Here is a 14189-nt window from a genome sequence, read left to right on the forward strand (position 1 = left end):
TCACGCTGTCTTACTCCTCTCTCTCTCTCTCTCTCTCTCTCTCTCTCTCTCTCTCTCTCTCTCTCTCTCTCTCTCTCTCTCTCTCTCTCTCTCTCTCTCTCTCTCTCTCTATCTCTCTCGCAAGGGTGGGTACAGAATTAGACGCATTCTGACTGTATTTTGCTGTATATGTCTTACAAAACAAATTTTTCCTTGCCACACAACCTGCAAGTTGTGTGTGTGTGTGTAGGAGAGAGAGAGAGAGAGAGAGAGAGAGAGAGAGAGAGAGATGTAGTAAAGACAATAGAGGAAAAATAGATCGATTAGAAAGGTGGAGTTCAAGAGCCAATAGCTCGATTCTGCAGACACAAAATAGAAAAAAAACTCTCACACAAACACACACACACATTCCCCACGAAGCAGCTGTCTGACTCCCAGTTACCTATTTAATGTTAGGTGAATTGAGGCATGAGGTGAAGGGGAAATGCAGTCAAATTGATTCCCCCTCTCTTCTTAAAACACACATTCTGTCCACGTTAACTGCTGTACTGCCCAATCCCCTCAACACGACCCAAACACACCAACCATTCCTTTGTCGGGCGAACACGACTCAAAATTTTACATACCAAACACGTACACACCTCCAATATTGATTGAAGGAACCACGGACGGACGGACGAACACACACACACACACACACACACACACACACACACAAGCAGGTCCTCCGCCACAGCTACCGCTTCTCACAAGGACCAGACCTCCTCCCAGGTGATATCAAGATATCAAGCACAGCCTTCTCTGGAACTGGGAGTAATCAGCTTAATTCTTGGGCTGTTCCCTCCTCTCTCACTTGTCATCTCCGTCTATTGTTCTCTCTCTCTCTCTCTCTCTCTCTCTCTCTCTCTCTCTCTCTCTCTCTCTCTCTCTCTCTCTCTCTCTCTCTCTCTCTCTCTCTCTCTCTCTCTCTCTCTCTCTTCCCTTCCCTTTTACTTCTATCTCCTCTTTTCCATTTTGTCTCTTATTTTTGCTTCTGTTTCTTCCTTTCCATTCGGTGTCTCTCCCTTTCCCTTCTCTCTTGGCTTTGTTTCTGTGTGTCTTTTTCTCTTTTGTCTCTTTCTGTTCTGTTCCTTTTCTTTTTCTCTCTTTGCTTTCTGTCTAATTTCCCTTTTCTCTCTCTCTTTCCCTTCTGCTTTTCTCTTTCTCTTCTGCCATTTTCCCTTCTCGTTTCTTTTTGGTTCAGGCCCCCGGTTCAGGCAGCTGGTCCCCGGTTCAGGCAGCTGGCCCCCGGTCCAGGCAGCTGGCCCCCGGTTCAGGCAGCTGGCCCCCGGTTCAGGCAGCTGGTCCCCGGTTCAGGCAGCTGGCCCCCGATTCAGGCAGCTGGTCCCCGGTTCAGGCAGCTGGCCCCCGGTTCAGGCAGCTGGTCCCCGGTTCAGGCAGCTGGTCCCCCGGTTCAGGCAGCTGGTCCCCCGGTTCAGGCAGCTGGTCCCCGGTTCAGGCAGCTGGTCCCCCGGTTCAGGCAGCTGGTCCCCCGGTTCAGGCAGCTGGCCCCCGGTTCAGGCAGCTGGTCCCCCGGTTCAGACAGCAGGCTCCCCGGTTCAGGCAGCAGGCCCCCCCCCCCGGGTTCAGGCAGCAGGACCCCGGTTCAGGCAGCAGGACCCCGGTTCAGGCAGCAGGCCCCCCCCCCGGGTTCAGGCAGCAGGACCCCGGGTTCAGGCAGCTGGTCCCCGGTTCAGGCAGCTGGTCCCCGGTTCAGGCAGCAGGCCCCCCCCTCCCGGTTCAGGCAGCAGGCCCCCCCCCGGGTTCAGGCAGCAGGCCCCCCCCCCGGGTTCAGGCAGCAGGCCCCCCCCCCGGTTCAGGCAGCAGGCCCCCCCCCCCGGGTTCAGGCAGCTGGTCCCCGGTTCAGGCAGCAGGCCCCCCCCCGGTTCAGGCAGCTGGTCCCCGGTTCAGGCAGCAGCCCCCCCCCCGGGTTCAGGCAGCTGGTCCCCGGTTCAGGCAGCAGGCCCCCCCCCCCGGGTTCAGGCAGCTGGTCCCCGGTTCAGGCAGCAGGCCCCCCCCCGGGTTCAGGCAGCAGGACCCCGGTTCAGGCAGCAGGCCCCCCCCCCCGGGTTCAGGCAGCAGGCCCCCCCCCCGGGTTCAGGCAGCAGGACCCCGGTTCAGGCAGCAGGCCCCCCCCCCCGGGTTCAGGCAGCAGGCCCCCCCCCCGGGTTCAGGCAGCAGGACCCCGGTTCAGGCAGCAGGCCCCCCCCCGGGTTCAGGCAGCAGGACCCCGGGTTCAGGCAGCTGGTCCCCGGTTCAGGCAGCTGGTCCCCGGTTCAGGCAGCTGGTCCCCGGTTCAGGCAGCTGGTCCCCCGGTTCAGGCAGCAGGCCCCCCAGTTCAGGCAGCTGGCCTCCGGTTCAGACAGTTGGTCCCCGGTTCATTTGTGGCTGACATAAGTGAACATATACATGTACATATATACATTCAATCCTTTACACAAATACATATACACATCGATAATCTTTTTATATGGCAAGTGATTCAACAAGAGGTTCACAACAGTCACTATACAAGGCACTTTAGTAACTGTGTGACTCACCATATATGTAGTCTTGCTCCACACCCACCCCAGTTGGGCGGCAGCTTTACAGTCATGTGCTCCACACCCACCCAACTGGGCGGCAGCTTTACAGTCATGTGCTCCACACCCACCCAACTGGACGGCAGCTTTACAGTCATGTGCTCCACACCCACCCAACTGGGCGGCAGCTTTACAGTCATGTGCTCCACACCCACCCAACTGGGCGGCAGCTTTACAGTCATGTGCTCCACACCCACCCAACTGGGCGGCAGCTTTACAGTCATGTACTCCACACCCACTCAACTGGGCGGCAGCTTTACAGTCACGTGCTCCACACCCACCTAACTGGGTGTAGCTTTACAGTCATGTGCTCCACACCCACCCAACTGGGCGGCAGCTTTACAGTCACGTGCTCCACACCCACCCAACTGGGCGGTAGCTTTACAGTCATGTGCTCCACACCCACCCAACTGGGCGGCAGCTTTACAGTCATGTGTTCCACACCCACCCAACTGGGCGGCAGCTTTACAGTCATGTGCTCCACACCCACCCAACTGGGCGGCAGCTTTACAGTCATGTGCTCCACACCAACCCAACCCAACTGGGCGGCAGCTTTACAGTCATGTGCTCCACACCCACCCAACTGGGCGGCAGCTTTACAGTCATGTGCTCCACACCTACCCAACTGGGCGGCAGCTTTACAGTCATGTGCATGCATTACCTACAATAAGCAAATTTTGGATACTTCGCTAAGATTTCGGGCAGCACATCATTATGAATGAAGTACTTACACATTTCTTGGACACCATTGGTGGTGTTATCTCTGAATTCCACGATTTTTTCACATTCCATTATATAATGACGCAAAGTATGCGAATAGTTCTGCTGACAGAGTTTACATTTAGTCAAATCTACATCAGCAGATGTTACAAACTCCCAGAGGTACTTGTAGCCGAGCCTAAGCCTAGCAGTGGTAACATCTAGAAGTCTGCTAACATTATTGGATGACCCATAGACGTGCGGTACTTCCTGCATAATAGAATGATGATAGATGGAGGAACTGGTGTGAATTTCACTTTGCTTCAAGTCTACGAGATTTAGTTGATGTTCCCGGAATATTACTGCCCGGAAGATATGAATATTAGGCGGAAGGAGAGTTCTTTTGTAGAGATGCAGAAGTAGCAAAGACTACCATGATAATGGGAAATAAAAAGAACTGAGAGATTTCTCAGTTTCTCAGCTGTGACAAGGAAGAAGTAAGTGAGAGGTATACAAGGTGATGCAGAGAAATGATTGATTTCTTCAGATTTAAAGTTGTGCAATGAAGAGGTTGGTAGGGCTAAGAGGTTTATACAATGATGCTGTGAAGGGAGATGCATTGCTGAGAGGTTTCTAGTGAGGCAGATAACAGAGATGCATACCCGAGAGGACTCGATGCTTCTTGTGAAAAGAGATACATAAGTGAGAGGCTTCTAGTAGTGCGGTGCGGCAGGAGTGAGTGAAAGGAGCAGAAATATCCTCACGCTTGTCCATGCAGCTTGCTGGAGCTTGGTGTAAAGCTTTCGTGGTGAGCTGGAGGAGACCAAATATGCACGCAAATCTTCTATGTGTTTCGTATGAATACATTCACATACAGTGGTCTCACTCACTCTCACACACACACTCCCATACGCTCACTCACTCTCACTCATTTACTCAATCACTTACACACACACACAGTATGGGGCTGGTAGCTAAGTGGACAGCGCTGTAAACTCGTGGAACTAGGGACCGAGGTTCGATCCCCGCAGCCGGCGGAAACAAATGGGAAGAGTTTCCTTCACCCTGACGTACCTGTTCATCTAGCAGTAAATAGGTACCTGGGGGTTAGACAGCTGCTACGGGCTGCTTCCAGGGGGTGTGTAACAAAAAAGGTCTGATCGAGGACCGGGCCGCGGGAACGCTAAGCCCCGAAATGATCTTAAAATAGCCTCAAGAAGATAAAGTTTAACTCGAGTAAATGTAAAGATATAAACATTTATATTAGAGAGCAGGAGACTGGACACAAGGTGCCAAGTGGGGAATGAATTCCTTCAAGAGTCACGAAGAGAATCAACCTAGGGAAAGGTTGAGGTCATTTCAGACCTGTACCCGACGACCACATCAAAAGGATATCATCAGCGGCATATGCTAAGATGGCCAACATTAGAACTACCTTTAGAAACTTGTGTATGGATTAATTCCTAACCTTGATCAGTCCAGCAACCAGGAGGCCTGGTCGACGACCGGGCCGCGGGGACGCTAAGCCCCGGAAGCACCTCAAGGTAACCTCAAGGTCAAGGTAACCTTATACACCACATAGGTCAGACCAATCCTGAAGGATGCAGCTCCAGCCTGGAGTCCATATCTAGTTAATCACAGGATTAAGTTAGAGAATGTTCAGAAGTTGAGATGTATGTTTGACAAGGAAAGGCAACTGGAATTAAACCTTCACGTCGCTGGAAGACAGAAGAGTCAAGACTGGAATTAAACCTTCACGTCGCTGGAAGACAGAAGAGTCAAGACTGGAATTAAACCTTCACGTCGCTGGAAGACAGAAGAGTCAAGACTGGAATTAAACCTTCACGTCGCTGGAAGACAGAAGAGTCAAGACTGGAATTAAACCTTCACGTCGCTGGAAGACAGAAGAGTCAAGACTGGAATTAAACCTTCACGTCGCTGGAAGACAGAAGAGTCAAGACTGGAATTAAACCTTCACGTCGCTGGAAGACAGAAGAGTCAAGACTGGAATTAAACCTTCACGTCGCTGGAAGACAGAAGAGTCAAGACTGGAATTAAACCTTCACGTCGCTGGAAGACAGAAGAGTCAAGACTGGAATTAAACCTTCACGTCGCTGGAAGACAGAAGAGTCAAGACTGGAATTAAACCTTCACGTCGCTGGAAGACAGAAGAGTCAAGACTGGAATTAAACCTTCACGTCGCTGGAAGACAGAAGAGTCAAGACTGGAATTAAACCTTCACGTCGCTGGAAGACAGAAGAGTCAAGACTGGAATTAAACCTTCACGTCGCTGGAAGACAGAAGAGTCAAGACTGGAATTAAACCTTCACGTCGCTGGAAGACAGAAGAGTCAAGACTGGAATTAAACCTTCACGTCGCTGGAAGACAGAAGAGTCAAGACTGGAATTAAACCTTCACGTCGCTGGAAGACAGAAGAGTCAAGACTGGAATTAAACCTTCACGTCGCTGGAAGACAGAAGAGTCAAGACTGGAATTAAACCTTCACGTCGCTGGAAGACAGAAGAGTCAAGACTGGAATTAAACCTTCACGTCGCTGGAAGACAGAAGAGTCAAGACTGGAATTAAACCTTCACGTCGCTGGAAGACAGAAGAGTCAAGACTGGAATTAAACCTTCACGTCGCTGGAAGACAGAAGAGTCAAGACTGGAATTAAACCTTCACGTCGCTGGAAGACAGAAGAGTCAAGACTGGAATTAAACCTTCACGTCGCTGGAAGACAGAAGAGTCAAGACTGGAATTAAACCTTCACGTCGCTGGAAGACAGAAGAGTCAAGAGAGAGATGATCACCACCGAAGACAGAAGAGTCAAGAGAGAGATGATCACCACCGAAGACAGAAGAGTCAAGAGAGAGATGATCACCACCGAAGACAGAAGAGTCAAGAGAGAGATGATCACCACCGAAGACAGAAGAGTCAAGAGAGAGATGATCACCACCGAAGACAGAAGAGTCAAGAGAGAGATGATCACCACCGAAGACAGAAGAGTCAAGAGAGAGATGATCACCACCGAAGACAGAAGAGTCAAGAGAGAGATGATCACCACCGAAGACAGAAGAGTCAAGAGAGAGATGATCACCACCTACACAGTTCTCAGAGGAATGGACAGTGTAGATGTTGAGTGGGGTTGAGATAGATAAAGATCACTATTTACCATAGATGGTACACAAGAAAGGTGGCAATAGGCGGAAACTGACTACCCAAATGAGCCAAAGAGACATTCAAAGAATTTCTTCGGTGTCAGTAAGTTTCATTTCACTGACAGCGTCACTGTCATTTCACAAGTGAAATGAACTAGGAAGTGATGTGGTGGAGGCAGACTCCATACACAGCTTCATATGTAGGTACGATAGAGCCCAATAGCCTCGAGAACCTGTACACCTGTAGTAGTTTCAAAGCGTTGTATGACAAAGAGTACTGGGAAGACGGGACACCACGAGTGTTGCTCTCATCCTGTAACTACTCTTAGGTAATTACCAGTTGATTGACGGTTGAGAGGCGGGACGAAAGAGCCGAAGCTCAACCCCCGCAAGCACAACTATGTGAGTATAACTTTGTAAGCACACGGACGGGCTACCAGACAGGTAAGGGAACTATCAGGAGAAAACGCCAAGCCACCACGACTATATAGCACTGAGAAAGGGTCAGGATAAGGATTTGGGATGGGACGGAGGGGGGGGGGAAGGAAGGAATGACGCCCAACCACTTCGACGGTCGGCGATTAAACACGGACTTGCATGACGCTCTACCGTCGCTCTACCGTCCAAACCCAAGTACCAGACAGGTAAACGGAAAGTTGGACTGGGACAGGGGAAGAGGAAGGATGTCCTTGACCACACATTAAGGGTGTGGCGAGGCCCCAGTGAGGCAGTCAGGTCAACCTCCCCACACACACACACACACACACACACACACACACACACACACACACACACACACACACACTGTTCTCCCACTCTCCGGTGTCTCTCAATATTTTGTGTGGGGTCTTGACGCCTCCAAAGGTCACTTAAGGGGGGTTACTTCAAGGCGAATAAGGAAGAGGCAGAGAAGAAAAGATTAAAGGTGAAAAAGGGACAGATAGATGAGAGAGAAGCAAAAATAATCTAATTACAAAAGAGCACAAAACGCAAACATTGACTGAGATAAAACTTAAGTTGAGAGTAGACTTTACATTGATGAAAATTGAGGGATTAAAACATTTTAACATTAACACTACCTAAACATTTATAAAAAACAAAAATTTGTCCTTAACAACAGCACCATGAAATTTTGGCCAAAAAACAGGTGCGCAGTGCAAGGGTTAAGCACATCAAACAGAATGTTTTTGCGTTACTAGTTAAGTACGTGGAGTTACGATTTTCTGAATTTTTACTCGACTCTATGCTAAGTAATTTTGTGTGTTTAATAGTCGTAGATTTCATACACTTTCTTCTGATGTCGTTTGCTCCTGTGACGATTAGTTTGGTTCCAATTGCTATCTACGATTTCCTCCTGTGAAAAAAAAATTCGCTTGTGCAGTTGGTCTATATGGGATTCGAAATTGTTTTTTTTATCATGCATACCATAGGGTAGGCCTTTAAAATAGCTCAGCCATTTAATGATTGAAGTCCACTAGACGGTGCACCCTTGTGACGTCAGAAGTTGTTTACGTTTGTCAAATACGTCTGTTTGTGTGAGTAGAGGAGATGTTGAGGTGAGTGTGAGTAGAGGGGGAATAAGGAGATGTGCGCAAGTAGTGTAAATGGGGACATGTGAGCGACTCGACGGGATTGGGACGTGTGTGTGAGGACACGGTGCCACGTGAAGGCATAGAGGGGACAGGAAGATATGCATGAGCTGAGGGGAGAGGGACATGGGCACAGGTAGAACGACTATCTCCTTCTTCTTCTTGAAGTTATCTTGAGATGACTTCGGAGTTTAGCGTCCCCTCGGCCCGGTCCTCTACCAGGCCTCCTTTTTTGTTACATACACCCAGGAAGCAGCCCGTAGCAGCTGCCTAATTCCCAGGTACCTATTTACTGCTCAGTGAACAGGGGGCATCAGGGTGAAATAAACTCTGTTTATTTGTTTCCGCCTCTGCCGGGGATCAAACCCCGGACTACGAATGCCAAGCGCTGTCCACTCAGCCATCAGGCCCCCCAGGACTGTTACAAACGCTTTCTTTATTTTGCATTACTCTCTAAGCTAGTTTAGTCCTTAGACCTCATTTAGACCAGACCTTAGACCTCCTTAGACCACATCTACACCAGGAAAAAGGCCACTCTTGCTGACCTGGATCAGCTTAAATGCCTGATTAGAAAACTTGATAATATTCAAATTTTCAACTGATGCAATTGTCTGCATTAATCCTCAGTGAAATTTGCATCAGAACAGTCTCAATTACTTTATTAAATCTGTCACGTCAGTGCTCGTTAGGACGGAGGAAAGTAGTTTCACTTATAAGACATGAAGAAGACTGACGTCTGACTTGAATGATGACATCAAGATATTTCAAATTAAATATATATTTTTTGTATTACCTAATGAAAGATACAGGGCGCCCCAGAAGGGTGTCCCAGAGATACAGGGTGCCCCAGAAGGGTGTCCCAGCAACACCGAGGGCCCCAGCAGCACCGAGGGCCCCAGCAACACCGAGGGGCCCCAGCAGCACCGAGGGGCCCCAGCAGCACCGAGGGCCCCAGCAGCACCGAGGGCCCCAGCAACACCAAGGGCCCCAGCAACACCGAGGGGCCCCAGCAGCACCGAGGGCCCCAGCAGCACCGAGGGCCCCAGCAACACCGAGGGCCCCAGCAACACCGAGGGCCCCAGCAACACCGAGGGCCCCAGCAGCACCGAGGGCCCCAGCAGCACCGAGGGCCCCAGCAGCACCGAGGGCCCCAGCAACACCGAGGGGCCCCAGCAACACCGAGGGGCCCCAGCAACACCGAGGGCCCCAGCAACACCGAGGGCCCCAGCAGCACCGAGGGCCCCAGCAGCACCGAGGGCCCCAGCAACACCGAGGGGCCCCAGCAACACCGAGGGGCCCCAGCAACACCGAGGGGCCCCAGCAACACCGAGGGCCCCAGCAACACCGAGGGCCCCAGCAGCACCAAGGGGCCCCAGCAACACCGAGGGGCCCCAGCAACACCGAGGGCCCCAGCAGCACCGAGGGCCCCAGCAGCACCGAGGGGCCCAGCAGCACTGAGGGCCCCAGCAACACCGAGGGGCCCCAGCAGCACCGAGGGCCCCAGCAACACCGAGGGGCCCCAGCAACACCGAGGGCCCCAGCAACACCGAGGGCCCCAGCAGCACCAAGGGGCCCCAGCAACACCGAGGGGCCCCAGCAACACCGAGGGCCCCAGCAGCACCGAGGGCCCCAGCAGCACCGAGGGCCCCAGCAGCACCGAGGGGCCCAGCAGCACTGAGGGCCCCAGCAACACCGAGGGGCCCCAGCAACACCGAGGGCCCCAGCAACACCGAGGGCCCCAGCAGCACCGAGGGGCCCCAGCAACACCGAGGGGCCCCAGCAACACCGAGGGGCCCCAGCAGCGCCGAGGGGCCCCAGCAGCACCGAGGGGCCCCAGCAGCATCGAGGACCCCAGCAGCACCGAGGGCCCCAGCAGCACCGAGGGGCCCCAGCAACACCGAGGGGCCCCAGCAACACCGAGGGCCCCCAGCAGCACCGAGGGGCCCCAGCAACACCGAGGGGCCCCAGCAACACCGAGGGCCCCGAGCAGCACCGAGGGGCCCCAGCAGCACTGAGGACCCCAGCAGCACCGAGGACCCCAGCAGCACCGAGGGGCCCCAGCAGCACCGAGGGCCCCAGCAACACCGAGGGCCCCCAGCAGCACCGAGGGCCCCCGCAGCAGGACAGCGGTGGAGGAAGCACTGAGCCTCGTGACAGACATGCTGGACGTCGCCTACACTGCCTCCTCTCCTATATTCAATAAAGTAATTGTGGTCCTTGACCTGCAGGAAAATGGACCAAATTTCCTATGCAGATTTGATAACAAATTAACTTAGAGGAGGTAACCTTCAGGTGAGAGTGAGGAAGAGTAGGTTGTGAAGGAGGAGGGAAGGAGAGAGGGAAGGGAAGATAACATTGAGGGAATGTAGCATAGAGGGAAAGAGAAGAAGAAATAGCTTGATGGAAGAGAGTCATGGCTTGGCTAAACAGGCCTGGTTTAAAAACAATTGGGCGCACTACTTCTGTTATCTTGAATGGTATATAAAAGGGGTTTATAAGGAGTTGGATTCAACTTATGGTCGTCTGCTTTGTCGAAGCAAGACAGGAATGATGGTTGTGGGGAGGACTGTCGTGTTGGCGAATGTTGTGCGGGGGGGGGGGGGGGTTGTGTTCATACTTACTGGCACAGATAGGTAAGTACACACACACACACACACACACACACACACACACACACACACACACACACACACACACACACACACACACACACACAAATAGCTGTGCCGGACCATGCGTTACTGTAACTCACCATAGCAACCCTCCCCCCACCCCCCCCCCCCCACGTCCCCCGTCCTCCCAACCATTCCCCACTTCCCCGCCCCCTCATTCCCCCCCCCCCCGTCCCCTTCTCCTCCCCACCATTCCCCCCCCCCTCCCCGTCTCCTCGTTCTCCCCACCATCTCCTCACTCCCCATCCCCTCATCCTCCCCACCATTCCCTTACATGAAAAACACAGTTAAAAAAAAAACATACTCTTACCTGTCACAGGTTTGACATCTATATAGTAGGTATATAAAAACACGCGTATTCGACAACCCATCCTCGTCTCAAGTCCATTACATCCAGCGGTCGACCCCACAGACGCATTCATAACTTTTACATGCTGTTCATTCAAAACGGGAATTTTCTCAAATATAAAATAATATTATAATAGCATATTGTGCATATATAGGCATAGGTTAGGTTAGGTGTTTAGGTTCTTTTGGCGATTATTTGCATTTGTAGTACGTGGGTGAAGCATTTACAGCGTTGTGGTTCGAATAACATTCTCCAGTGAAGCACTTGTTCCGGAAGTGTTCGAACGAAATCAGTCGAGTCGTGTGTAAATTGTTTTTCATTCATAAACAGGGGGTTTGGCGGGTGCATGGAATAACTTTTGGGTCTTTGTTTGGAAAACGGGCTGGTATTTGAATGCAAAGATGTGCCAAAATTTCAAAGCAACTGGTGAAGAAGTTTCGGAGATCTCCCTCACATGAAAAACACACAGTATGTGTTGCTTGTATGTCCAACAGATGATGCTGTTTAAAAAAAATGTTTTAAACAGCTGTTTTAAAAATGACATTTGTAAACATAAATCTAGTATGTACACACTATTATGTATTTGGAATAATATAATTTTACAGTTTTTCCACAGTTTTAGACCATAATAAAAACACACGTGTATTCGAATGGAGCATTGTGTCAAAATTTTAAAGCAGTCGGTGAAGAACTTTCGGAAATTAGCGAATTTGAACAAAACGAACATTTACATTTTTATTTATATAGATATATATGTCATTGACTGTGACCGAAAGAGTATGATTAATGATTTTACCACGAATCAAATTTAACAATATTTCTAATGTTTTTCTTCACTGTCGAGGGAAGTTGAAAAATTTACTCTCAAAGTTCATTTTCACAATTAATTATGGTCTGACGCCTAGGGAAGCGTTTCACAAGGCACTCCTTACATTTTCAAAGACAGATTTACCATGCTTTTGCAAAGGGTTATATTTGCTTGGTGTGAGGTGGTACAAGACGTGATTGAGATGAACTGGATGAAACATAATGAATAATAATAGACTATTACATCCATGAACATAAGCAGCTTATGTTCTTGCTTCTACTGTCTCTGTGTTGGCTCGAGGTCTTGAAGTGGGTAGAATGTGATTATGTGTTAACTGGTTGTTGATTGCTGGTCTTGACTTTTTAATGTGTAGGGCCTCGCTGATGTCGAGTCTTCTGTTGAAGTTAACTGAAGACTGGACATGGTCATGTGGTCAGGGAACTGGACTTGTAAGTGGTTTTATTGCTCCTGGCAGTCTAAAATTCGAACCTTTCATGGTAAGGAGTCTTTGTGATATTTATTTATATATATATATTATATATATATATAATATATATATATATATATAATATATATATATATATTTATATATATGTCGTACCTAGTAGCCAGAACGCGCTTTTCAGCCTACTATGCAAGGCCCGATTTGCCTAATAAGCCAAGTTTTCCTGAATTACTATATTTTCTCAATTTTTTTTCTTATGAAATGATATAGCTACCCATTTCGTAATGTATGAGGTCAATTTTTTTTTTATTAGAGTTAAAATTAACTTAGATATATGACCAAACCTAACCAACCCTACCTAACCTAACCTAACCTATCTTTATAGGTTAGGTTAGGTAGCCGAAAAAGTTAGGTTAGGTTAGGTAGGTTAGGTAGTCGAAAAACAATTAATTCATGAAAACTTGGCTTATAAGGCAAATCGGGCCTTGCATAGTAGGCAGAGAAGTGCGTTCTGGCTACTAGGTACGACATATATTATATATATATATATATATGATAATGGGAGTGAGGTCTTGCTCCCTGCCGCGCTAGCCTTGCTGTACATGTTATAAGGCAACTATTCTGACATTCGCATTGGCTCTCGAATTTGGCCTGAAACTTGTAGATGGAGGAGGCTTCCACAGCTTCTTCTTTCAGTACATTCTACTTGTTGGCAACCTGGCAATGCGTATGAGTAATTGTTTACATTTGTTCAACACATTTGTATTTCCATCTCCTGTCTGTCCACTCTGGTTGTACTCTTTCAATTAAAAGAGTCTGTCTTTGTCACCTTGTTCCTTTCCAGTATTGTCTTCAAGTCTTGATCAAATGGTTTGAAGTTTTAGACCATAAGAAGAACTGTTGTTTTTCTCATCAAATTGTTATAGATTTTGGTTGCTCTTAGCTTTTGCCACAATGTCATTTTCATATTGAACGCCGACCTGCATGAACCGAGACCTTCGCTCTACTGTCTAGCCCAAGTGGTTGGGTTTAGTTGAGTGTTCTCCTCTGTCTGTTCCTCCTTGAGTGGTGTAAACGGTTCTTATAGCACCGCTGGGAAATATAGCGGTATATATTTCCGCTATATATAGCTGATATATTGACCAGACCACACACTAAAAGTTGAAGGGACGACGACGTTTCGGTCCGTCATGGACCATTCTCAAGTCGATTGTGTCTCAATCGTGATCTCAATTGTGACCATTCTCAAGTCGACAATCGACTTGAGAATGGTCCAGGACGGACCGAAACGTCGTCGTCCCTTCAACTTTTAGTGTGTGGTCTGGTCAACATACTTCAGCCCCGTTATTGTGACTCATCGCCTGCATATAGCTGATATATATATTTCCCTTTATCACATTTGCTGTCTTCGCTTCCGTCTCGCTCTCTCTCTCTTCCTCTCCCTTTCCCTCCAAACAGGACCAAGCAGCAAGCAAGAAGCACACTCAACACAGGACCAAGCAGCAAGCAAGAAGCACACTCAACACAGGACCCAGGACCAAGCAGCAAGCAAGAAGCACACTCAACACAGGACCCAGCAGCAAGCAAGAAACACTAAAAACGCAATGTGGAACATGGAAAACTGTGTCGTGCAACACACGCAAAACTAACATCAGGGAGACTCGCGCAGAGAAGAGAACACGCAATGTAGGTGCGTGTGCGTGTGCTCACCAAGTTGTGCTTGCGAGAGTTGAGTTTTGGCTCTTTGGTCCCCGCCTCTCAACCGTCAATCAACTGGTGTACAGATTCCTGAGCCTACTGGGCTTTATCATATCTACATTTGAAACTGTGTATGGAGTCATCCTCCACCACATCACTGCCTAATGCATT

At 49.5% G+C, this 14189-nt stretch overlaps 1 protein-coding gene across 1 annotated transcript; it reads left to right on the plus strand.

Annotated features, from left to right (window-relative positions):
• The first annotated feature begins 6476 nt into the window (after nt 1–6476).
• Nucleotides 6477–10061, plus strand: LOC138358754 (collagen alpha-1(I) chain-like). Its single transcript, XM_069316924.1, has 2 exons — nt 6477–6560; nt 8850–10061. The coding sequence occupies exons 1-2, from the start codon at nt 6477–6479 to the stop codon at nt 10059–10061; spliced, it is 1296 nt and encodes a 431-aa protein (XP_069173025.1).
• The last annotated feature ends 4128 nt before the right edge of the window (nt 10062–14189 follow it).

Source organism: Procambarus clarkii, chromosome 86 (genome assembly GCF_040958095.1).
Source record: "Procambarus clarkii isolate CNS0578487 chromosome 86, FALCON_Pclarkii_2.0, whole genome shotgun sequence".
NCBI classification, from domain to species: Eukaryota; Metazoa; Arthropoda; class Malacostraca; order Decapoda; family Cambaridae; genus Procambarus; species Procambarus clarkii.

Coding starts and splice junctions, on each gene's coding strand:
- LOC138358754 (XM_069316924.1), top strand. CDS start 6,477: ATGGTACACAAGAAAGGTGGCAATAGGCGGAAACTGACTACCCAAATG. Junction 6,561..8,849: donor AAAGAATTTCTTCGGTGTCA/GTAAGTTTCATT, acceptor ACCTAATGAAAG/ATACAGGGCGCCCCAGAAGG.